The sequence below is a fragment of the Scleropages formosus genome, chromosome 21, assembly GCF_900964775.1.
Source record: "Scleropages formosus chromosome 21, fSclFor1.1, whole genome shotgun sequence".
NCBI lineage: Eukaryota > Metazoa > Chordata > Actinopteri > Osteoglossiformes > Osteoglossidae > Scleropages > Scleropages formosus.
This window is the reverse complement of record NC_041826.1, coordinates 14,604,231-14,630,965: the sequence shown is the minus strand read 5'-3', so window position 1 is coordinate 14,630,965 and position 26,735 is coordinate 14,604,231. Positions and strand designations below refer to the sequence as shown.

The 26,735-nt window shown below is 42.5% G+C and overlaps 1 protein-coding gene across 14 annotated transcripts in view; it reads right to left on the bottom strand.

The window, feature by feature from the left end:
- plekha5 (pleckstrin homology domain containing, family A member 5) overlaps nucleotides 1–26,735 on the bottom strand; it is a 92,605-nt gene that overhangs the window by 23,291 nt on the left and 42,579 nt on the right. For 10 of the 14 annotated variants that reach the window (XM_029247322.1, XM_029247323.1, XM_029247313.1 and 7 more), the window contains 9 exons: nucleotides 18,887–18,970; nucleotides 15,845–15,883; nucleotides 12,384–12,504; nucleotides 11,632–11,736; nucleotides 10,011–10,083; nucleotides 6,652–6,752; nucleotides 4,812–4,927; nucleotides 3,746–4,291; nucleotides 90–573 (listed from right to left, as the gene is read on the bottom strand). In XM_029247322.1, coding sequence (XP_029103155.1) covers nucleotides 90–573; nucleotides 3,746–4,291; nucleotides 4,812–4,927; nucleotides 6,652–6,752; nucleotides 10,011–10,083; nucleotides 11,632–11,736; nucleotides 12,384–12,504; nucleotides 15,845–15,883; nucleotides 18,887–18,970 — 1,669 coding nt within the window. Of the gene's footprint in view, nucleotides 1–89; nucleotides 574–3,745; nucleotides 4,292–4,811; nucleotides 4,970–5,494; nucleotides 6,055–6,651; nucleotides 6,753–10,010; nucleotides 10,084–11,631; nucleotides 11,737–12,383; nucleotides 12,505–15,844; nucleotides 15,884–18,886; nucleotides 18,971–26,735 lie in introns of those variants that run through there. The other 4 variants (XM_029247316.1, XM_029247324.1, XM_018726263.2 and 1 more) reach the window with 3 other exon arrangements.

The window sequence follows — 26,735 nt, the reverse complement described above, 5'->3', positions numbered from 1 at the left end:
AAAGAGGCTGTCCACCCTAGTCTAACACTTCCAGAATTAAGAACACACTTATTTACACAGAAATAACAAAGCTTGACTAGGTGGCCCACCTTGCTGGGGTGTGGTCTGCGGCGCCGCTCAACAGTCACGTCCCCCCGGAAGACTGGCGAGGACACCTCTGAGCGGGAGCCTGCATTATAGGATCGCAGCGGCGAGTAGCTTTGATAAAGCGCCAGGGAGCCATGGGAGGGTGAAGGGGGGATGGAATGGGCTACATGCTCCGACAGGTTCACCATGGTCCTGGGGCTTGGAAGTGTTCCGTAGGGTCCAGTGGGGTGTGCTCCTTGCCGGCCGTAAGTCTGCCGCTGCTGCCACTCATACAGCTGCCACATGGTGTCATCGCGCATGGAGCGCCGTTTGTCTGCTGTAGGGGGCTCCAGTGCATGCTCATACAACGACGGCGACACGCTGCAGATGCTGTCGGGCCGTGCCATGCTGTTGCGGGGCAGCGTGCGATAACCCTCTGGGTACTGGGGCACCACTTGTGCTCGGTGACTGGGCATGTTCCTGGGCAGTGTCTGGTAGGACAGGATGCTGGAAAAGAGGGAACAAAGGTAGGTTATGCATAAGGTGTCAACAACAGGCCACCGCTCCTCTCCAACAGTAAGGGAAATCCTGCTCAACACTCAACAGCAGCATTAACAAAACTGTTAGCTATGACCATGTTGCTTTGTTGCTGCCTGTCTTCATCAGATGACAGCCTATCAGCGTTCATCAGCACACTATTAAGATGTGGAAAGGAGTAAAGAAACATACAGAAAACACAATGCCACAAGCCTTAAGTGTCTGACTAGCTAGTGTACTCCTTACAAACAATATTTGCTATGTGAGTAAACACATAAACAACAGAAAGAAGAGGACAGGGGCTTTCTTCTATCATTGAAGCACAGCAGTGATCCAGTTCTCTGAGAAGGAATGTTCTGGAAAGCCCCATTTATACAGAACAGAGCATCCACTATATTTAGAACAACCTTATTGCAGCCATGGCTGAAGTAATTAGGATGTAGCTAATTTGACAGCTCTGTCACCTGCCTGTGCCTACACCAGCGTGTCCAGAACAATCCTTGTGAACACTAGCGATGGGCTCTTCCACTCTCAGAAGCTGGATTACTGGAATAGTGTACACCTGGAAAAAGGAGCATGGTGAACTAGCTCCAACTGTTTCAAACCCTCATCCTCCCCCCAGAGGCAAACAGAAGGGCCAAGACAGCAGGCAACAGGAATGGGAGCAGGTCAAAACTCCAGATACTGACACAGTCTGAACAAGTCTGAAACAGACTTTCATAGTTTAAGGGTATTCAGCAGAAACCAACTTCGTTTGTGAAACAGAAACTCCATCTGGTAAGGAATAAGAGTACTGTACAATGTAGTTAAGTTCAATAATTTGAACTTTTGACATCTTTCCCCCTTCAAACTACGAATGCTACCCTTCAAAGTTTATTACAACCTTTTCAAAAAACAGGAGGGAGGTCGCAGTAAACTTGCAGTTAATGTAACACCAACATCAATTATGAATTATGGAAAAATTTATTATTGATATAAAAAATTCTTAATTTATGAATTAAGAAGAAATTATTAAACTACTGAAAACCTTTTAACATACTCAAATTCAAAACACCCTTGCAGAAACACAACCCTTTGTTGTTAGAGGGAATGCAATGACAAGCCAGATTCGTTTCATGTGCCAAAAGTATCTGTACCAGGTCCAGTACACGAGAACCCCTGTTTAACTCAACTGCCATCAGCATCATGAGCAACAGTGACACTGGAAAACACAAACCCAAAATATCCAGCAAAACAAAACAAAGTATTGTTATACTGTAATCTTACACCCCCAACAGGAGGTACTAAAGCATTAGGAAACAGGAGGGCAATTCTTGCAAGTGCTGCCACCAAAACAACAGTCCAGACAAGTTTTCCCCCTTTACATGGCAGTAGTATCTTATTGGCACAGCCTTATTTGGAGAAATGCTGTGAGCCTGGCGGCTCAACAAAAACGCTGAGAAATCATGAACACAAAAGTCAGGCGACCGGCAGCCCAGATTCAAAATGGCATCCTCTCATTGTGTGGTTGCTTGAACGGCCCTCTGATACAGCATTATCAGATCCACGGTGCCATTCACATGTGTCTTACTTATACTCCTGTTCCTGAACTCCCTGAAAGTTTCTCTTTGTGTATGTTATCCAATGGAGGGCAGGGGGGACTTATCTCCAAGTCATTTTCAAAACAGTGCCACCTGGCTAAGCCTCATAGGATGAGAACAGGGGGTGGAGCTGGCCTGGGGTTTGGTGCAGAAAGAGATAGAAACATTTTTTGCTCAGATGATACTTGTACTTCCACAGGTGGACTGAAGATTGAAAATAATTTCAGGTAAAAAAAAATATATATATATATATATATATATATATATATATATATATATATATATTATTGTTTCGATGCTCCCCATGACCCTTACTAACTACTCCAAATGAAGGTGATGTTTGGTAGGTCATGCTAAGAGGGCCATAAAAACTAGACAACAATAACACTCATAACACAGCCTCTCGCTTCACCCTGAGGTGCCAAAAGCTGCTTGTCAACACCTCCAGCTTTGCATCTGATGGCATCTTCTCATGGAATTTGATTAAAAAAAGCTGCCTTTCTCCTTCAGAACTGCTGAATCTCCATCAGCATTCAAGAAGAATATCAAAACCTCTTTTGGACCCATTATCTCCTGATCTCCTGACAGCTGTTTCATGGTTTTGTTTCCTTCAAAGAAGGGTGTCACTGGGAGTCCCTCCTACGTGTCACTGTACGGAAAAATTAACTTTAAATGCTTTGAGAATTAATTAAGCTGTTGAACAGGAAACAAATGCTTTGACAACAAACCTGCAGGGTTACAGCAGCTTGGGGCAGTGGGAGAAGCTTGTTTATAGGATGCACACGTCTACATTTACATTTATTCATTTAACAGATGCTTTCTACAAGCGACAACCTCAGAGAAAAATACGAGCAAATTACGTCAAAGAGAGAGAGATTTGGATGCAGACACATGATTCTAGAGAACAAACCATTTGTTACATACCACCACATGAACCGGTATACATATTATGCATGTAGTTGCATAAGGGTTTATTCATTATTCAACAATTTATCAAAAAACCATTCAACAAACATCTACATGTTTATCATTACACTCGTGTCAAAAAGGTCAGATGTTGGCATGGTAAACACAAATGATCCTTCCCAGTAACACAGAAAAATTCTGTACTTTTCTCCCTGCTAGTGCTGACAGCTGCCACCACCTCAGCTGCACTTTACCTTCAGAAGAGAACATCTCACTACCCACATACAGTACACTGAGAAAGTTACAGAGACACTTCCGTCCAACGTACAGAAATCTCCAAAATAACATTATGACTGCTGACAGACACATATGTCTGTGACATTACAAGCTTTTTAAGTCGCTCTCTCACTGTGCATCTGCCAGGCAGCAGATTACAAAAAGTATCTGGATTTATATCAAAGGATAACCCATATCAGCATGGCATACAGCCACAAAGAAGCCTGTTTGTACTTCAAAGCTTTGCACTATAAGAAAATACACTGTTTCAGTACATTGGTCTGATTCTCGACTCCAGTTTGGACAGGAATTGCTTGTGAAAGTTTCTATGGTTGGTGCTTCCCCCCCCGACAGGTAAGGACACACAAACATGCACCCACCTCCGGGAATCGTCCTCCTGGCTCCGTCCTCGCTGGGTCCTCATCCAGTGCTCTAGCTGTTGCATGGAGTTGGTCCTTTTCAGAGTGCGCTCAGCCTCAAGAGCAGGGGGTGCGGCATTTCCAGAGTTCCCCTGGAGCACAGCATCAGACGTCTCCCCCAGGTCGTGCTCCACAGTGCGCTCCCCTGATCCATTCACCTGGGGTGGTGGGGCCTTGTACTGAGAGGTTGGTGGAGGGGCACTGGGGACATCTGTAGGGGTGGCGACGGCGACAGAACTGTCTGCCGTCTGTGAGATTGCCACAGCCTCCTGGATGACAGCTGACTGAGCAGGCTGCAGCTTGATGCTGTTGACTTTGGTGAGTGACCGCTCAACCCCGTCTTTGGGGAAGCCGTACTGCTCGCTGTCCTTTAGTCTAAGCTCCTTCTGGTGGCTGGCCTCACGATTCCGCTCATTGTTCTGGAGCTCTGGAAGAGTCAGAACCCGGTGGTTCAGCATGTTGTTTGGCTCCTGTGTACTCTGCTGCTCCAACCTCACCTTCTCCAGCCTGTGGGAAGAAAGAGAAAGAGTTAAAGAGATGATATCGCGCAGAATAGAAGCATTCAGACAACGTACAGCTACATGTGTACAGTAAATCACTGAAATCTATGTCAAGCCAAAGACACAGACACTTAAATGTACAGTAACCAGTAAGTCTCTGACAGACAGAGAGCAGTAAAGACAGCAAACAAGACAGGTCCACAAGTCCCTGCTGCATGTACTGAGAAGGGAGTGTAGGAGCTAACTGGACAGCCAGTTAGTTAAAAGGTTCTAAAAAGCATGCTTCTAGGTGACAGCTCCCTTACAGACCATTACTGAACTCACAGGGTACTGTCTTTAATCCAAATCCTTTTCTACCCCTCAGCTTACCTTAAGAAATACACCCAGTGTTGCAACAGCCGAAACAGTTCTGAATAAATTTTAACAAACAACTACAGACTGAAGAAATCTGTCAGATCCAAGGTGGGGAGAAATCAGTTACAGAGAAATTACAAAGTTTAGGTTGCCATATTTCTGGGACTGCTTACCTCTTTACAGGCTCCGAGTGCACCAGAGCTGCGTCAGTCATCACCTTCATCCAGGACTCCATTTCTTTGGGCGTGTCTGTGCAGAAGTAGTATGTCCGCATATTTGGGTGCGTGGCCTGGTTTGGAGAGATCAGATTCAGTACTGTGGAAGTGGCAACCTGAAAAAGAAAGTGAGAGAGACAGAGAGAGGGTTGAAATTAAGTAAGATAACTTTGCTTTACTTATATACAAATACTTTACAACTGTCTTGAAAAAGGAGTGGATATCAGTACAGGAATAAATGGATTAAATTCTACTAAAATACTCTCACTATGTGAAGCAAAGATCTAAACCCCTGAGTGTGTCCATCTGTGTTTTTGAGAAAAGTGCTAATTGGCACATGGTAAAATACATAATTTGCTGTGTGAGAAGTCACTGTGCCAAATAGTAATGAGGACAGACTGGTGTCCTCAACAAATCTCTCAGAATACACAAATTCACTACCTATTTCAAACCAAATGTACTTCTGTTACTCTTGGCAACAAGCACAGTCCTCCATGCTGAACTTTTATATAAGAACTTTATTGACATAAACCACTGGCAATTTAAATCGGTTTATTCTTAAAAGCACAGGGCACATCGCAAAACAAAAACACCAAAAAGGCAGAAAAACTGAGCAATCCCAGGAATGCAGATCAACGTACCGCGTTGCTATGGCACTTGTCCCAGGAGGAATGTTGACAGTCCCCTCATGATGGAAGACCAACCAGAGCATTGTGGGCAAGAAAACCAAATTAGATTTCTTTGGGGGTTTACAATGACCACATTATGAGGACCAGAAAAACATGTTAAAGACTCCTCCTCTCATTGTGGTGTTTCCACTGTCTCCAGTAAAACACAAACAGGCCCCATCGAGGACCGTGTTCATAGTACTGGGCTGACCACATGGCGGCAGCTGGCTGACATTAGTAAATTACTGTTTATGCCAATCTGACAAAGAGTGCATTGTTAAATTCAGTTTAGCTCTAAAACATGCCTCCTCCAAGTGAGCTGAAGGAGTCAGTCCGTGTTTTCTGATTCCTCTTAAGGACAGAATGACCACTCGCTCGATTCTTCTTGACTGCACATCACCCAGCCAGGAACAGCCTGATGTTTCTTTAGACCTGCGTATGGACTTCAGCATCACTGAGGCAGAACACATAAATGGATGGCACGGTGGCACAGCGAGTTGCACTGCTGTCTCACAGCGCCTGGGTGGTGCAAGAGGACATGGGTTTGATCCACACAGAGTCTGTGTGGAGTTTGCATGTTCTCACTGTGTCTTTATGGGTTTCCTCTGGGTGCTCTGATTTCCTCCCACAGTCCAAAGCCATGCTGTTCAGGTTCCCCCAAAGTGTGTGAGTGACAGAGAGATGGAGTGTTCCACTGATGTATGGATGTATTGACCCATTGTAATTAGTGTATCTAGCAGTGTAAGTTACCTTGGTTAATAAGGTGTGTGGGCTGATAACACTACATAGAGTTCAGTGGAAGGTGCTTTGGAAAAAAGTGTCTATTAACTAGATAAATGTAAATCAACTTCCTATCACTGCCAGAAGAGAAGTGTCAGGCACTGGGTCAAGGTGTACGACAGGGCTGATGGGAAACTGGGAGCCAAATTTTTCCCCCAATGACTTCTCTTGACATTCTGCTCAAGAATTTTTGTTACACTTTTAAATGCTATGAAGGTCTCTCACAGCTTCACTGTACTCTTTGAGTGAAAGTCTAAATAGTATCTCTCAGCAGAATTATATAGAATGCTAACAAAGGAGAGTCTGTAAAAAATAAATTTTATTTAATAAAAAAAGAAAAAGATACTAACCTTGAAGGCATACTTCCTGTTTATGTGGTCCTCCACAGACAGCATTGATATATGAAAGCTTGGCAAGAGGATACTTCCCAGAATTCCTTCTTCCTTTTCATCTGCAAAACATGGAGAAAATACATACATACATTTACCCTCAAACTGACACAATGCTGCCTTATTTTCAGTATCTGAACTGAAGCACTCCTCCTTGGATGTATTTGTGAATAGAGTAACTTCAGGTGAGGTGTAGTGCAGCATGGGGGGGTGCTATTAAGAAGGGGTGCATACTCCATTAGCTGAAAGCCTGTTCTGGTCAACACAAACAATGAGTTCATTAAGATACACAGGTCTCATTATTATTTTTAATTATGGGGAGAGACAATGGTGAATAAAGTAATTACTGTCCTTGTTCACATGACCAGCATATTCCTTTTGGAACAGCAGTGGCCATTCTGTCATAATCTCATTTTAACACAATGGTTATACAATAGACCATAACCAGACCATAATTCAGTCATATTGCACTCACATGCAGCCCCCAGCTATACAGGGGTCTGCACTGTGGTAAAATAAGCATGGATTACCGAAAAGAACATCAGTGATGCATAAAGCCACAACATTAATTTATTCATAGCAAACATTTCCTCCAAAGTGACATACATCCCCAAGAACAATACCAAAGTGCACTGCATCAACAGGAGGAGAGATCTGGACATAGAAATGTGATTCTAGAGTACAGTCAAATTGTCTCATACCTCTGTATAAACCAGTATCCATTACACAAGTAGCTGTGTGCGTATAATTTTTTTTTTTTTTTAAAAACAGAACTTCAGAACAAATATGCTGTGGTTTTACTGTTTATCTTAAATGACATTCAATGAATTAAAGCAAACAGTCATGTTTCATTTCAGAATGACAAAATCTGGAAAAGTCTCATTATGGAAATTACAGAATTCAGAATCAGGAAATCAAACAATAACAAAATCAATTCTACTACAACAAAGCACACAGTAAACCAGGAACTGTTTCAAACATCTATGAAGGCAGTCACACTTGTAGTTTAATTAGAGAAACAGGTTTACGTCCGCCAATTTTAGCAGATCAGAGGGACCTCTCTAATCGTAACCATGGAGACAGACAGCGAGCAGAGAGCATATTCTGTTCCAATGGCCTGCCTTTGTCTTCATCTAAGATTTGCAATGAAAGTAAACCAATATCCACCCACACGGTGTGGTGTATACAAGGTAAAAACAAGGCAGGTGCCTGGGTTTACTTTTCTTTTTCCTCACAGGGAGTCATTCAACCTGGAGAATGGAAAATATTGACTGATCCTTGAGGACAAATAACACAAAGCATACATCAACAGCCAAAAAACAGCAAAGCAAATACTTTATGGCTAAGAAAATTTGTACATCTTTCCTAGACAAAGTAATTTTAAAATGTACGCAATAACAACAGTTATTATTACCACTTGAACTTTTTACCATAGCAAACTTTACTCAAGGGTGCAACACCAGGGGCTTTCCTGGCTCTTGAATCTGAAACCTTCAGGGCACAAGTCTCTAACCCCCACCATTATGTCGTTAGCTGTCCTACAGCTGAAGCTGTACTTATGTAAGACCCCAACAGGTGGGCTGAAGTGGCAAGTCTCCCAGAGGAATGTCTTCATTTATGCAGGTATAAGAAACAGAATTAAATGCATCCCTCCTCATTATCTTCATCATTTTCAGGAGATGATGTACTTCTGACCTGACAGGCCAAAGATGTGTTTGCCATTCAGGTGGCTCAAACTTGGCAACCACATTGGTCTGAATGTTTTCTTTTGCTCATTGATGTCCAAGGCCAACCATGCCTTATTAATCATCTTTATTCAACAGCCCACAGAAAAATCATGCGCGCAAAAAAGAAGCACGACTCCACTCGATATAAAACCACAGGAATGAAAAATCAACTGGAGAAGTGAGCATGAAGTATATGACACAACCAATTTGGCGCAAGACAAACCCACCTGGTGTCCCCAACCACTGAGCTCACTTGTGCCACTGTTTACCCTGCCAGGTACCGCTTGAGTTTACCTTAGATGCCAGCAAAATGCCACTGGCCCAAATAAAACTAAGACGTTAGAGAGCTATCTTGTTCTAAGAACAACACCTGACAGATGAGGACTATCAGACAGCGAGAAGTCCCTTGCACCTGGTTCACAATGTGCACCGTTTCTAAACGGCACAACATGTATTAGACATGATTTCTGCAAAGTGCTCAGGGAGGGGGAAAAAGAGAGAGAGATGAGGTTTGGGTATCGGCACAGTGCATTTCTCAATATCTGTCCAGACATGTTCCCCAGCCTGGAAATAAAAACAACCCCTCCAGACTATGGATATTTGTATATTGCACAAGGTACAAAAACCCAAGGGAATGAAATTGAAAAGTTAAATAGGTCGGGTGGGCCAAGCTCACTGTTTGCTTCTTCAGACACAGGACTCACTAGCTCACTTAGGTCTCTTGAAGGACACTGGGAAACAAGGAGGAGCTTGTGATGGGCCAGGGCAAACGAACTAAATCAGCAGCAGTTACACAAACAACGTGACAAGCACAGATGTCATGAGGCGGACCAAAAGAAAAACAGCCACGTTCAAAGTAAATCTCTGCTGTGCATCAAAACAAAGTTGATGTTCCAGGTTTGAAGAAACACACCCACAAGCCTACATGTCTAATACACTGCTGCAGTATTCGTCCTCGCATATCACTGATGTCTAAACATGATAAACTACTTAGACATGTGGGAGGGTGGATGCCACCACTGTTCACTTCCTCTATTATTATAATTGCTAAAGTGTAAAATCACATTGCAAGCGTGGACTTATCATTATCCTAATCCAATTCCAAAGGCGTCTCTGGTGTGATCTACTCAAACAACAATAATAAAGACGAAATGAACACCAGTATTCAAACTCCACAGTGAATGGATTTTTAATTGAATTTTTTTTTTTTTTGTCACAGGGCCTACGTCAAATATCTTTCTGTGTTTGTGTGTGAATGTGGGCTGTTCTGGCCTTGGTCATACTGAAAATAAAAGGGACTAAACACAGAGACTACGTGATAAACTATAGCAACCACACAATGAGAGATAAACATACAGGATTAGACAAAAAACTGCTGCCAGCTACTGAGAAATGTTCTTTGAAAATATGTCGAATTTATTTGACCATTTTAGCTAGTATACCAAAGGACGTGAAGATAAAGACACAAGGAGAATATGGCTATAAGAAAAAAACAGGGTTATAACAGCAAGAAGCTGCTAAACACTATCCTTCCCACTTAGTTTGTGTATGTATGTGTGAGCGTTTGTGTATGTGTGCAAACAGGAGACGAACCTCGGTAATAGAACAGGCACATGTCGCAGAGCACAAACCATCTCTTCTTCCACAGCTTCATCCCCGTGCTATCCTGTGGAGGACACAAATGCAACCATCACTAGGCAAAAAGTGTCTGCCATCCAGGTTCTAAACATCAACCTCAATTAAAACCATAAAAGTGAGGCCCTTTGATCACTTAATGACTACGAACCCAAAATGCTTGTTTCACCTACTGACAATGCTAATCTTGATATTATCTGGTTTGTTTATCCCGAGTACCCTTCATGTGCCAATACACTCATGTTTTCTTCATGTGTAATATATTTCAGCCTGCTGTGTTTTGTCGATTGAGTGGCAGATAAAACATGCCATAGCTCATAAGAAAACATTACAGAGGTACAATAGCACTTCAAAGTCACAAAAACTAAATTACTGCCCATTAAAGCTCTCAGGAGAGCATCAGTGTATGCTATTCATGAAGGGTTTTTTGTCTTGGTGTTCAAATGACTAGGAGGCAATGGAGAGTTTATTTACACCCTGACTGCTGTTCATCCCCCATTCTCTTCTAAAACATAGAGAGAACCAAGACTTGAGGAGTCAGCATGTCGCACGTAGGGTTGCACGGTCAGTGTGATTCCACTGGCAATGACACAGTGCCAAACGTGTCCTGTGACCACGAGAATTAGGCTATGGATTTCTCCTGCATTTCTTCATACAAGGTGTTAAATGGATTCTTTTGATCTTTTCAAAACTGTACTTTGGCAGTCAATTTAAAACGGGATGTGAAATGATGCATCAGCAACGCTGCTCTTCAACAGTTACGCCTGTCTGTGCAATATTAGCTAATATTAGCTTATCTGTTTTATTCAATTTATAATCTAAACATGTCAATTAATTGGTTTATCAACTACACACACTAAAATATCCATCCATCCAGCAGTTTTTGGTAAATGATGACCTATTTGAAGCCACAGCTTTATGATAGCAATCATACCCCGGTCCAAAAAAAAACATAAAATAAAGATGACAACAGGAGACAGCATCCAGTAAAGGTGAAGAGGTATCAAACAACAGCATCAATAGCTTCGAGACAGGCATCTGGCAAACTCTTTCTTCTGATACTGCTTTCCACTATGCTTTGTTGTTATTTGTCTAAAGGTGAAATAACAGGCACATGAAAAGACCCCTGACACCACCTGCAACCTCAGAGAAGGTTGATCGTGTTCATCATGGGGATGGCAGCAAAGGCCCACCTTTTACACAAAATCAGAGTCATACCAAGGAGGTAGTCAACTGAGGCACTGAGGCAAACCTATTCAGAAGCAGATAAATCTCCTTTGTTCCATTTTTAGCAGAACATACTGTGAAAGCACTGCAATGCAGGACAAAAAACTGTTACATCTGCAGATTTTAGTTAAATGCATGCTTTGCAAGTGTAACAGGAGTTGCATGCAATAACCTCAGACTAGTACACTAAAAAACTGCTGTATTACACAGATGTCAACAAATCCAGTAATATAACACATACTTCACATTTTATGATTTTTTTTTTTTTTTTTAAAGTTAAAAAAGAAGACTCCACTTCACCTGCTACTTTCTTACTCTAAGTCCTAGGCACAAATACACTTGTTTACAATACCTGCTTGTAAAGCCAACCACTTTTGACCACTGGAGCATTGGGGTTCCTCTTGATGGAATTTGACCTCTTTCCAAAGTTGTGCACCTTTTTTGAGGATCTTGAGGGCTGGAAAACAGAAGAAAAAGCAAAACAACTCAACAACTCAGATATACACTTCTTTTAAATTCTGTTAAATCTGAAACACATCTTGGGACAATGCATTGGGTCCTAACGTTTGATTTGCAATGGTAGATAAACAAGGACCATGACAATGACGCTCCACCTATATGTATGCTCTAAAAAAAAAAAGGATTTTTGAGAAAATGAAACTTCTGCCCTAATGCTTTCTTTCCAAAGGACCTTACACATTTCAGTGCCCAGCAAGTCTCCACTAAAGCAAGTCAGGTTCAGTCCCACCTTGCAGTAAGTCATCCTCAGTGTCAATGGCACATGTGTGATACTTCTCCCCTGCTGAGGATCAACCTGATTCAGGTGTTCCCAAGTCCCTGTCAGCACGAGCAACCCAAAAGATCACCCACGCTGTTCCAATTGATCTTAAACCGCAGAAGTCAGTACTATAAATGCCTGGTTTGGTGGGTTATACTGAATCCAAAGAGTTTCTGCTTTTACAGTATACCTTACATACTTCTACAGTACATAGCCAATACGAATAAAGACTTAAACTAAGATCAGCTGTATTGCCTTAATTCCTTGGGCTGTAAGGTAAAGGAATAGACATGTTCAATTGGTGTGTAGTGGGAAGTGTTACTCACCCTGCCAGCAGGGCTGCTTGTGTGGGTGGTGTGGTCCGAGCCACCCGTGTAGTTGGACACTTCACTCATGGTGCTCAGTGGTCTCTCTTTCCTCTCATGCGCTGGCACCTTCTGGACTGGTCTGGTCAAGAAGGGAAAGGGACAGTATAAACACAATGGCACACACTAACCTACATAATCATACATAGCAACCCAGTTACTGACTGAATGGCGCACACACATCCCCCACAGATGGCTCCGGTGTGCCAAGCAGCACACAAACCACTATATGAGCCCTGGTATCTGCAGTTGCAATTTAATTTCACCTTCATCTCACACATTCCCCAGCAATTGAAATCAACATTATGAAATAGGTAGAGAATGATAAAATTATTCATTACGGTCATTTTTTTTTTTTTTTTTTTAAAAACTTTCCACTACTTTAAATTCCATCCCAAGTGAAGCCGACATACATTTACATGCATCAACATTTCCACCACATTCATGCAGAAGGACAAAGAAGGGATCAGTATTCTCAAGAATATTTTCTAAGAACACTTAGAAAGCATTAAACCAAGCTTTCATTCCAGTTCGCACAAACACTGTTTTCCATTTTTATCTCAAACCATGACATGTATAAAATTTGATCCAAAACTTTTTGTTCCACAGAGATGTCCTACATTTTGAAGAAGTGTCAGTACAATGCTGAGGTCTAGTGGGAACGACGACATCTGGGCCTAGCAGAAAGAGAATACTGAGTAAAAAATACCTGCCTATGATGTGTGGAAAATATGGGTTTTAGGGACAGCCAGGTCTGTAACTTCTGCTCTGCACACTCTTGCATAAGCACAGCCCTGCAGGCCACCAAGACACACACGCACACATGTAGTTTCAGCTTGAACAGGCCACATCTGCATGCCCTGCAGACCTCAAGGGGCTGCACTGATGTTGTGCTACATCAACGAGGATACAGTGTGAAGGCACTCCAAACACACACACCTCCCAACAGAGGATGCCAGACATACACTGTTAGTGCATACTGTTGGATTTAAAGACAACGGACTGGCGCGAGCAGCAGGTGAGAACACAGGAAGGAGCTCGTCATTCACGTGCAAGACACTGACAAACGAAGAACAAGTAGTGTGCAGTCAGCCCATCATGACGGAAACAAGCAAACACATAAACATGGTCCTTTTTCAAACTCTACAAATGCCTGTAAACACCAAAAGACCCCTAAGGTGGTATTTTATCTTTAAATCCATAACAGAATAACCACACAAACAGAAGTAAACAAGTCGACTGCAACTCTTTCTGGGCTCACCCTGTTGTGAGGCTGCTTCCAGCCCACTCCTATGAAGGCAGTTGTAAGTAAGTCAACTTCGTGAGCCAACAGCTGGGGATGGACTGTGTGTGCTGTGTCTATCTGATGCTGCACTCAGCTTGAAGGGGTGTTAGTGCACTACCCCAGTAACTCAGTTAGGACTAACACTACTTCTTGGGTTTGTAGTAACAGCCAGGGGAAATGTCAGACTGAATGCCATCGTGTGTCAGCGGTGGGGGTATAAGAGCAGGGCTGTGACCGTGACTAAGCCAACAGTGTTGAGACTAGTTTAGAGTGTTGAGCATTTGAAACAGAAGAATATAGTGGCCCTGTCCGCTAAGACATAGCCTCTCTCTGATGTACTGAGTGCTAGGATGTGCTGTCTGAGAGCTGGTGAGCACACTTGACCTAGAGGCCACAGAGTGTGCAGGATGAGACATGAGGCAAGGGAAAGTGGTAGCATTGTGGTTAGAGCTGCTGGCTTTGGACCCAAGGGTTGTAGGTTTAAATCCCACCTTTGGCTGTAGTACCCTTGAGCAAGGTACTTAACCTAAATTGTGCCAGCAAAACTACCCAGCTATATAAATGGGTAAATAATTATAAGCAGCTTAAGGTATAAGGTGCTTTGGAGAAGAGTGTCATCTTAATAAATTAATGTAAATGTGGGATTACTGGCACCTATTTAGGACCATTAGTTCCTTCCGTTTCCACGGCTATTTCAAGAAATACTGATGAATCCTCACTCAGGGGCCTACAAAGAATGTCTGTCTACATTTGCATACACAGTTTCCTTTGGGATCAATAGCTTTCTTGTCCATTTTTAAATTTTTTTTTTTTTTTTTTTTTTTTTTGCATATGGCAGTAGTGAATAATATCTTAATTTGCATGTAGCAGGACAGCACTCACATTTCTCCAGTCTGCTGATGACCTAAAAATAAATCTGTCCTGTCTGATGGCCAGTGCCATCCCCTCCCTGCTGTCACTTCTCCCAGGTAAGGTCCTGTCACAGCTAGTTTTCATCATTGTCAATCTACTTTTAAGGGTGACCCGATGAGCACAGAAGATCGCTGAAATGACAGCCTGTCAATGGTTCACGTTTACGTGAAGAACTTGCCCTGCCTCCAGCATCTTCTTATCTGTTAATCTATATCAGATGTGTAAGTCCCACAGCCTTACCTCCATTCATTTTTTTAAAAGGTAAATGTCCAAACATACATGGAAACAAAAACAAATAGGGGATGCCAGGAGGTTGTCGAGGGACATTTGATGCAAATACACATATGGGCAGCAACAGCGCTGTGAAATTCCATAACAAGCAAACTAATTCAGTACTAAGTGACAGCAAACATGACAAAAGAAATACGCTCTTACCTGTAAAATCTGAGATATTGGAAAAAGAAAGTGCAGTTTGAGCCCACAGTAATGTGAGGAATCTCTGCAGTCCAGCCTAACTGAATAACTTCCACATCACAGCGTGAACTGTAATTTCAGCGTTCAGGTTCGTTGCCTGAGGTCAGCTATAGCTGACGTGCCATCTAACCACTAGCACTGGGAGCTCTCCCTCAGATGAAGTTTTGCTCTGAACAGCAACAACAAAATTTCTGTTTTGCAATACTGTAGATCTAAGGCTAATGATGACAAGTGTGGCTAAGTGACGGCAGGGAACCCAGTAGTGTGCCGAGTCAAATTCCTAAGGTGGTATTAAAAGGATGATAAAAGTGGGCTAGATTCCTGTAGTGTTCCTTGCAGCATATTCACAGATCTGGTTTTGAAGTGAACACATATTCCGTTCAACTGCCTTGGTGGAAATCCAGGAAGCCACCCCCTTCCTCTAGAACACATTCAGTCATTCACATATCAGCTACATTGACATTGGATTAACTAACTGATTTTGAAAATTCGCTTTCGTCTTACAGCAGCCTGCTTTGCAGCACTTGCTTTACAGTACATTGTTGACTATATACACGTCAATCAACTAAAAATGCCTAATCTCACTCAAAGAGCTCACGAGGAAAAGATTCCAAAAACCATGTTAGTTTTGAGGATTAATGACATGAGAATAAAATAACCAAAAAGATGAGTGAATGCCATTCTTCTCAAACAGATGACGTTTAGTATTAGACATGACAAAGCATCCATTTTTTCCCAAGCAGAGCATTACCTGTTTAACATGGGATGAATGAGTTTCCCACAATTCAGGCTAAAAGCAAAAGGAAGAAAAGCATGAAGGAACTTCAGTAAAGCGAGGATTGCTGAGCACAGTTTCTACACTGTCGTAACAACCACAGAACAATGCTGAGAACAGACAATGAATGCTAGCAGTAATGACTTAACTACCCAGCACCGTGCTAAGTTGAGCTCGAACGCTCTGAGGGAAAGCATGTCCCTGACTGGGGTCAGTGCCGGCACATGTGTGGCGTGTGCGTGGTGCACGTGGCATGAAAGGTGCTAATAACACATCACCACCTGATAATAATCACCATTAGTGAGAAGAATGAGAAACCAAACAGTAGTAAAGTTATAATGTGCAGTGCAAACAACACCCTAGTTAAGGACAAAGATCTACCCTGTGAAACGGTGACGGCTTAAAAAACACCTCTAAGATGTGCACTAAGGTCTCAACACATCCTGCTCAAGATGGGCAACATTGGAAAATGGTCACTTCACATAAAAACAGCAGCTAAATTACTAAATTGCTACACAATATGACTTACGATTCTACCCATTTGCACATGGGCAACAATAACACCTACAGACCAAAGGGGGGGGGAAAAAAAGAGGTAAACTCGAAATGAACTTGGAAGGAAAGGGAAGCAAAGCAGTGCACCACACAGCACAGTTCTTTCACACTGAGTACACACACCTCAATGTCAAACTGAAACTTGGCCTCTTTCTGCTTATGCTCCAAGGTGGTATTTAGTATTGTACATGACAGTAGCAACCAAAGTAAAGCTCTGTACTCTTTTCCTCATAGCTTAGATGATGGAAAGAAGGTTTATGAGCATGAGTCATACAAAACTACTTTAAAGTTTGAGGCTCAGGGAAAACAAAATGCTTTCCATTGTATGGAGCCTTTATCACAGCTATTTCCTTCCTTTAAAAATACAGTTTTCGGAAATAGACATTTACTGACATTTATCTGTAGAGTAAGCTTTACAAAGGTGTTCGCTAGAAAAACAAGAAAATAACCGTAATGGCATTACGGACACAGATTTAAATGGTCTGATTCTCCATTAACCGAAAAAAAAAGTGTGGATTTGAAATAACGTGTGCAGTAAGGTAACCCATTCTTTACGTCATAATTCAGACTGCACAGCAGATAGTCCACATTCAAATGTTCAGTCTGCTTTCCTCCTGCCAGAGTACAAAATTGCAGAAACCCCACCCACCCTACCTACTGTGTGTTCTGATAGTCATGCAATCCAATTAAAAGCATTATAGCACTTTACGTTTGACTAACCTGTCAATCTGGCAAGATGGATATGATTAACAACAGTAACAGAGAGCAACAAGCTGCCCAAAGACTGGTGACTAAGTGCTGTGTGAAGCCATGCCATCTCAGCCCAGTCACAGCAGTCCAAATGGGGGGGGGGGGTGTGTGTGTGTGTGTGTGTGTGTGTGTGTGTGTGTGTGTGTGTGTGTGTGTGTGTGTGTGTGTGTGTGTAAATAGCCACTGATGCTGTGCATCTTCACACTGTGATGCATTTGTGGAACCAGTCAGAGGGGGAATGCTTTGGAAGACACTGGGGAGAATGTCACACCATTGAACAACAACCGGCCAAAATTTCCAGAAAACAATATACAAGGATAAAATTAAGTGCTGACTCTTGAATTAAAAGGTACAAACGTGTGATTTATTATTTATGTTCGGTTCCATTCCCAGGAGTGCGGAGCCTTCATGCCGGTGGCCCCCAACTCAAACGGGGGGGGGGGATTCAAACTTCTTAACATAAGGGAAAATTTTTTTTTTTTTTAAAAAAAAGAAAAGTTGCTGACCTTATCTGTGAAGCTGACAACATGTTTTTTTTTTTTTTTTTTTTTTTTAATGTTTAATTGAAAAAAATGCTGCAGAAGTTCCTGCAATAAATCAGCGTTTATTAAACTGTCGCATAGCACGGCCTCCCAAGCACATTGGTAGGATTAATGTCACATCACTGCTGGCTCTATAATTACTAGTGTATCACTTGGTGCTGCGCACTTGAAAAATTAAGGTTCCGGAAGAGCTTGAAAAAAAACTGGGAATAGGGAAAGGAGGCACTGCCAAGATATACGACTTTCAAGGAAGAACGCTGTCAAAACAAGGCTGCTGTCCTCTCAGTGGGTCAGGTGGAAAGCTCCGACTGATGCTCGTCATGGGACTCCCAGGATGCTTCACTGTGCTCAGACACCCTGCCATGTTTCCCAAAAGTGCACAGGTTAGATGGGTGATTAGACACGTAGATACATCCTGAAGTAAGGACACGTAATCCTGCAGGTCGTCGATCATCCCGGTTGTGAGTCAAGACCATTTTTCCGCTTTCTTTGAAATAGTGTGAGCTGCTTTCAGAGAGAGACATGTTTACCACTGGAGCCACAGCAGGACTGAGGTCACCGGTCAGCTCGTGCACCGGCAAGGAGCAGGTGCCACTGGGCCAGTTAAGCAGTCCAGAAATCTTACAGCCCAGGTCTTGTCTAGGTGGGGGTCACAGAAGGAGATCAACAAGTCCCCAGAAAGCTCTGAGAACATGTTTGCTTTTTCATGTCACACTGATCTCAGACCTGTTCTTAACCACTTGCATATGGTTATTACCCTCTTTTGTGTCATCGTTGTGACTGGGATGTTTCACCTTCTAGTCTTTTAAATAAAAAGACAGCAGTAGTGTTTGTGTGTGGCTGCCTTAAAGAGCAATTGTCTCCCATCTGCATCTGTCCTCTTGAACAAGTCCTCAAAGTACGGCAGACACAACACTTTCAGTGCTTTTGTTTATTTTTTCACTAGTTTTGCTATAACATGTTTCATCATACTTGATTTTGGAGAAAAACAGTATCTGAATCAAGGAAACAACTGTATTAGAGTTTCATGAGAACAGACCAGCAAGCTTTACATTTCATGCAGCTAATCCAGTGAAGAAGGACAAAGGGAAGCAGTAAATATGAGGGAACTGTAGTTAGTGTGTGCTTACACTAAATGACTACTAGCAGCAAGAAAAGGCACATGACTTACTGCTCGTTGACCACAAAGATGCAGTTGTCTTGCGATGGTAAGCCAGAGACTGGGTGCTTGCAGGTCACCTTGCGTTCATTGTGGCTAAAGACAAAGGGGAAGCGAGAGAGAGAGAGAATAAGACCACAGAACTCATGTCACCTTTTCCCACAACCACATTGCACAAGGCACTTTGTTTTGCTCTCTATGTACCAGTGAAAACCACACAGCCAACTGTAAGAAGAGCATGAAGACTTCACCCTGTGCTCAGCTATGAATTTTTCAGCTATTGTTTAAATCACTACAGAACATGCATTAGGACATCCAGTATTCCCTGGTCACAGCTATGAAGGCAAAGGGGGAATGCACTAGTATTCTGAGAAACCTTCACTTCATACCTAATACCTCATTTTAACTCTGGTTCAGCCCAACACTCTTCACACCTGGCATAAAACAACACAAAGCCTACTCCTACTGTAAGGAATACCATTCTTCTCTGTGGGGGACTTTAGTCAATATTCAAACAGTGTAGGTTCAAAAACACAAAGCAAAACAATATCAGCCAAAAACAAATTAATAAACACCAGTGAATGTGCTGTGAGTTAAACCACAGTAAAACTGGAAGAAGTCCTCACGCTGCTAACCACTCAATTTCCAGCTCTGAGACAGACAACAGAAACATTAAGCTCAACCAAATTCCCTACGAAATAAAACAACCTTACAGTGCAAACAATATCTCAAGAAGTACATAGTACAATAACAAGCACAAAAGCTGAGCAGTGGAGAGAGAGAGAGATCTTATCTCCAGAGTGCCGCTATTAATACCAATGCTAAACCTTCACCCGGAAGGAAACACTACAAAAAATGAAACGCACCTTAAGCCATGGGTGGTGCTGAACTTCAACATTTCGACTGTAAGCCTGCTTTCCTCCTTCCACAACCCAGGAGTGGTACCCGTGTTCTAGCCCTTGACGGTGCTGGTTTCTAACCAGTGTGGAAGAATCGGAGATGCTGCCGTCTCCGGTGGTCCTGCCCCGATCACAAAAGCACTGTAACACACTGCGCCGACCTCACCCTCGCTCTGTACCCCACCCTCTCTGGAACCAGTCTGAGCTCCTTTAGATGGAGTTATTTCTCTGTGCAAATAAAATTACAGAGCAAGCAGCATACAGTGCTCTGTAGGGCGGGGAGAGTCACGGGGGAAGCTGAGAAAGCTGTGAGCGCACATCACTGTTCGGAAGAAGCAATCCTGAATATACAAGCCTGAAAGCTTAGCATTCAGGAATTACCATGCACGCACACACATGCACACACACCACCATTCAGTGTTGTTAAACAATATAAGCTTTTAACTGAGGATCGCTGTAGGTTACGGATTATGTGAAGGGGTCCTTAAAACACAAGGAAATCTTGGAAAAAGTTTAAATCGTAGAAGTAATGCTGGGCTCCAGAAACAGGAGCTCAGTTTCAGTCCTAGACTGGCCCTGGCCTCTGGTTTCACCGACGCAGGACGGTCCTTATTTAGCACTCAGAGCAGACCACCGAGGATGTGTCCTTCTCTCACATACACAGGACCGGAGTACTGCTCCCCTAGAAGTCAGGCAAACAGATGTAAAAAAATGCTCATAAAGATGCATGTACAAAAATATGCAAAACGGGTATGTTCCTAGTTCTGAATCAATGGACGGATGCAGCACAGGCAGATCAGTAACTTGTCACTCAGCTCGTAAACAGAACATGTACGCATCAAACCGCTTTGTTACACAATGAATGACGACCATAGAAAGAGCAGCTTGGAAGCATATTTTGAAAATAAGCCAATCATGCAACAGAGTTCTATACAAGCCTGTTGGTGAACAGGAAAGCATGTAAATCACCATAACAAAAGGGGATAACCTAGTTAGATCTGTTAGTTGTGTCGCAGCACAGCAGAAACTTGATACTCAGCTCAGAGGTAAGTGTGACACTGAACAGTAAGGAAAAACTAAGAAGAACGGTGCTTTCATAACAGGTGTGAATGGTACTGAAAAGGTCAGATGTGTGTGGCGAACCTGTTCATGACTGTGCAGAATTACTAATTTCAATGATATTCGCATCACACACAGCTATCAACAGGCCGTGCAGATACCCCAAACTGGTAAAGTGCAAACAAGCAGTGAATTGGCTAATTCCAGGTTTCCGATGAGACCAGGAGGGGGCGGAGGCACCTGATACCACCAGTCTCCAGCCATTTCACATAGCCTTTCTACTTTGGACTCAGTAAATCCCGAGCCATTATTTCACACAATGGAGCTGCTTCCCCTAGGTGGAGCCTCAGGACAACCACACAATGGACTTCTTTCTCAGTGTGAGGCCCTGCCATTTAGCCCAGCCTGGCCTGGCCCACATTGGTGTTGACCTTTTCCCAAAGGCCATGGGGACTGTGCCTCCCTGCCAGGGATAGAAAGCAGGTCCCTTGGGTGTGCTCCAGCACCAGCTCCCATGGATAGGAGTGCATTAACATCCCCAAAAAACGAAAATGTCTGTTGGAATGGAAGTTTTCCACTAAACAATGCTAATGGGAAAAGCAGCTTACACAAAACTTCCGATGACAGGTTCGGTGTACTCTGAGAAAATAAAGAGCAGGAACTGAAAAGCAGCAAAACATTGTCCAATGGCAGCAAATGGTCTTCAGCTGTCAAGAACCTCAGTGCATAATTAGAATTTAATAACTTACAATAAATTCTAGCAAAGGGCACTTAACTTTTATGAGTGAAAGTGACATAATATGATCCGATTTACAGCTCAGATTTTATCCAGGAGAAAACCAATTCTCAAAAGTCAATTGTCACAAGGACACAGTTTTCCAGCTTCCTGCCCCGCAGGCCTTTAACAGCCACTCTTCCTTCAGCTTTTACCCTGGATTCTTCAAATCTGGTGTACAGGGGCCACACAGGGACACCTTCCTCTGAAAGATGGGCAGGGCAACACCTGGCTGTGTATGGGATGTACATACTGACAAATAGGCACACTTGCATACCGGAGAAATGTTTGGAAAACAGTTGCAATGTTGATAATGGTCCTTTGGAAATAAAACAGCCATTTCTAGTAAGTGTAGAATGTACACTTATTGATGTTGCTCTCAAAACAACAATTTTGTTAAGTTATGTTTTGCTTTCCCAAGTGAATGAGGCTAAAAGCTGAGCTTGCACACTCCTACTTAGAGTTAACACACAAGCAGTGATGCTAAAACCTGGTAGGTATATGTCAAATGATAGACCACCAGAACAAACTGCTTTTATTGCCCACTCCACTGGGTAAACAGTAAGTGTACACACTTCAATGAGTCAGAGAATGGCAAGGTCATCAGCTAGATCACTTGCCTTCATCTTTTGCTTCTACCCAGCAGTATTCTGTAACTGGATCCTGAAAGAAACACACTCATTGACATAGAGGCAACCGGCAAACACTACCAACATTCTACAATGATACTGGCAACAGCAAATTGTTGTGTGTTGCCCGCATTGATGCGGATCATCCCGGGGCTCACGAGCATTCCCATTTTCACGTGTCCTATTGTGCAAGGCCATAATCGACCTTGAGTCTCTTCCACTCCAAAGCATCCACACGTCAGTCAAGGAGTGTGGAGGAGGCCATTATGGTCTCTGTGGCAGTTCTATAGACAGATACCACTCAGCAATCAATTGATTAACAACGTTTTTCAAATTTCACTGCTTCTAAGCTGACTCCATCACAACTTCCTAGGTCTCTGCTCCTTAAGAAAGCCTTGATTCAGATATAACTCTTTCTGAGCCCATGAAGCTGGGCAGATTGCACAGCAGTGAGAACACTGGTACAGCCATCAAAAGCCCAAAACGTGAATCCTGCAAGTTTATTTAGATTCTGGCATAGGGTGCAGGGCAGCTGCTCTGGGGTGATGCCCTCTGCTCTGATTGGTAGAGGTGAATTACATAAAGCTGTGGCATCTTTAAACAAAACACTGCTTGGTCCCTAAGGAGAGATGGCAGGGGGGGTATGTAGGCATTGGTGGTGGGACCGCCCAGGGCGAGCGGTCACAGTCTGCTGAAATGGCACAACACAAAGTCGGTGGGGGTGGGGGCAATAAAATCTGCAGCTAAAAAGGGAAAAGAAAAGCACAGCAGGAGCAGCACGTTTCTACAGTGCACCAAGGCAATGACGGGTATGCTACAATCCATAAAACATGCAGTCCTGAAAAAAATACAGATACAAATACACACCCTGAGAGCAACACCTCCCTTTATATACCAAACAGGATGCTGTGTTTAATGTCAGACAAAGAAGTGCTGGTAGAAATATATGCACATTGCATAATTAGAGATGCTTCACTATGGAACCAACGGGATCAGTGTATCACTTCAAAAAGCAGGGAACAGAACCTACATTCATAAAAGTATAATTTATTGTTCTGTACAGTCATCCCACAAGACATGAATGTTTGACTTAGGAAAATTCACATTTATGAAGAACTATTTTCTTCAGTTCATTATGGCTGGAACAAGTGAAAAAAATAACGAAAAAGTGTGAAAAAAGTGGAAAGAACACAAACACACTCAAGATGGCATGCATCATCTTACACAATTATACATGACATAATACAACAAACTAAGGAACAGGATTTATGTAACGCAAACTTGTACCAATTCAAAGTGGGAAGAAAGCCATCCCATTCCAAAAATTCAAATACAAGGCTTATTTATCATTTCTAATTCATTTTGATCTACTGCACTACAGTTAAACCTGGTTGGCCAAAGAGATAAAAATGTGAAGAAACACTCTGGTTTTTCAAAGTGCTACTGCAGATGATAGAAAGGCTATAATGGTATAACAGAAGTTGAAAAATTATAAAGCTCTTTGAAAGAAACAAAGTGTAACAAACTAAATATCCTTTCATTATTCTATGTACGTTATCATTTATTTGCAATAGATTATGTCTTTGATGATGGTTTTGCCTTCTTCTAATTTAATTCTGGGTGTTCTGTTAGTTTGTGTATGTGGTTATTACTGTACGTTGTGTGTTTGGCCCCAATCTCGTTTTTCCTACAGAAACATTTTTATTGAACAAATGATCATAATGCAATGTTACACGGAAGTATAACTGTAGTTAAAAGGAGAACTGACCGTACACTGAAAAAGGATAAAGGAAACTATGGTCAATGCAAACCTACGTGGTTTCGTGTGCGTGTTTGTGTACCTGTGCATATGCAAGTCTCACTGTTGTCACTGAAGGGGAAATGAACAAGAACCTAAAACACAAATAAAGCAGAAAGTCTGGCCATGACATCAACAGTCCCGAGAACAGGAATTGGAAAAACCAGACCCCAGAACTCAGCAACGCATGTACTGGAACATTTACTGACACGTTTCCGAAATACTTACTGAAGCATTCACCAATGCATTTAGCAACACATTTTTAAAATATTTACTGAACTGTTCACTGAAGCATGGTGGGGTAAACTCCCTTTGGCTGGAAATGCTAAAAATACAGAAGAACCACAGACATCAGAGGAAAAGAGGAAGAAAGAAAGACAACACGAGTGTAGCTGTCCAGTTGTGATATTTTGTATATGGAAAATACTGCATAATATTCTTCTTTGTACTCTGCAAAGCATCAGAAATAAAAGTTCAGATTGTGAAGAGTATGCTGATATACCTAATTTAATGGAGTGTCATACAGCACAAAAACCTGTGCAACAGTTGATGGAATTATACACCATTTTCCATACAACAGGCTTTGCCTGTCTTCTTAACTTCCCTCTTGCAGTCACCCATGAACCACTGTCTACAGCAGCATTGGTGACAACTCCTGAAGGCAGGGATGGGATCAGGGCTCAAAACAAGCCATAAACATAACTGGAGGAAAGTCTCAGATATACAGCAGTAAAAACAAAATAACAGCTCGCAGTAAGAGGATTGTAGACAGCTCTCAAAAAAACATCCAATATGTATTTGAGAGTATGGTACATCAGAAATGGTGCCTGTCTGTCTGATATACAGAACTCTGTGTCCCACTCAGTAGTGAAAAGAGGTTAAACATTAAAAGAGCTCATTTCACTGTTCCATTAACATAAAGAGATAAAGAGAATGGGAAGCATCTGGTTGGATAGTAAAATTGTGGTAAGAAAGAATGATCAGCAAGGATGGGAAACAACTGCACTGTGAGGTATAAAAATTCAGTTTCAGATGTGCTGTCCAGTCTGACTTTACTTTCCCTTCCACATTAAAACATCCATACATTCTTAAGCCTCTTATTCTATTTTAAAGTAACAGCAATTTGCAGTAATTAAGTAGACAATTTTGGTACAAAAGTTTTACTAACAATAAAATAATGTTAAAATAAAGGAAGAATAACTCCAAAAGCTTTCTTTAGTCAGCTTTAGAAAGAGAAAAAAAAAAAAAAGGGTCTTTGTTTTCATCCATCCATACTCCAGCGTTCTGCTTCATCCCGCAGGCTTGTCACAGTGCCCCTGGGAGTGGTGCTCAACTCACCCATTAGTGCTTCAGCAAGGACTCCAGAGCTGGTCAATAAGGGCTCTGGGTCTCTGAGGGAACTTTGCAGGCCCTCATCAATGCCTATCACCTTTACCTACACCCAGTTAAAGAAACTACTGGAAATACACATCAGTCATGCTATGCCAGGCCCACTGTGTCCATAGAGCCCCCCTCCAAAGACAAATACAACACGCTGGGTGGGGCCATCATGCCCCACTTCACAACGTATGACTCATTCTGCAATGGGTCACTGTGAACCAGGCACGAGCTAAAAGGTTTCCTTACTACCTTTATGTGGGGTACATGGTGGGTTGGGTTGGGAGTGACTAGCAGGGGTCAACTAACCCACCGTCCCCTTCACTGCGAAATCCTTACATGAAGGAATACAAAACTACACTACACAATTAAGCATGTTTTAAACTGAAATGTTCCCCTTGCAGAAGTCTGGAGCTGCCTAAAAGAGGTGAAAAACACAGTAAAAAGAACAGTGGAGCATTCACAGCAACCTGTGACACAATGTAAAGTCAGGCAAAGGGCCTCCTGGCTATAGTGAGTGTACAACTGCATTCAAAAGCCTGCTGGTCAACACATTTCATATTTCAAAAAAGTGAATTCACATTTCACTTTCACCTTCTCTTAGTGTTCAGCTAGTCTCCTCTATACAATTATTCTTGCAGAAAGTCAACACCTGAAAAATAAAACTGCAGAGAACGACATGGTGACTGTCATTCCGGTTTTAGAAGCTCATTCAGGACTGTGTGTAATTTTTGGTTTATATGAAGGCAAAAACCAAAAACAAAAAATCCAGGTTTGTGTTTTTACCACAGAAGGAAAAAAAGCTAAAGACTTAAAATCCATTCTCCCACACCTGTGCAAAAACAATGAGTGACTAGAAGCAACACTACTTGTTTCAAATAGATAGTTATTAGTTAGAGTCACACTGAAGAGCTAAAACTGCACATCAACTTTACTTACAGCATGACGTGTTGAGAAATACAAGTGGCAACGGGCACCACAAGTTCACTGGGATGGGAGTGGAGCAGGACTAAACACACATCCTTGCTGTTGTCCTTCCAAGCTGCTCTTTAGAACTGTGTTCCGATGCCCAACCTCCAGAGAAAATAAGCACACCCACACACAGCCAACCGTCTCCTTGTCCCTGCAACCTGACACCTGCATGATGTCACCCCACCGCACTCTGAGATGGCTTGGGGGTGAATGTACGGACACACTGAAGATAACCACCCATTGGCACAGAGGCATAGCAAACAACCATGACCGCACTGAAATCTCAAACTAGGTTACAATTTTATATCTCACAAAGTTCTCTTTGTACACAACTCTTACCTGAACCATGAAT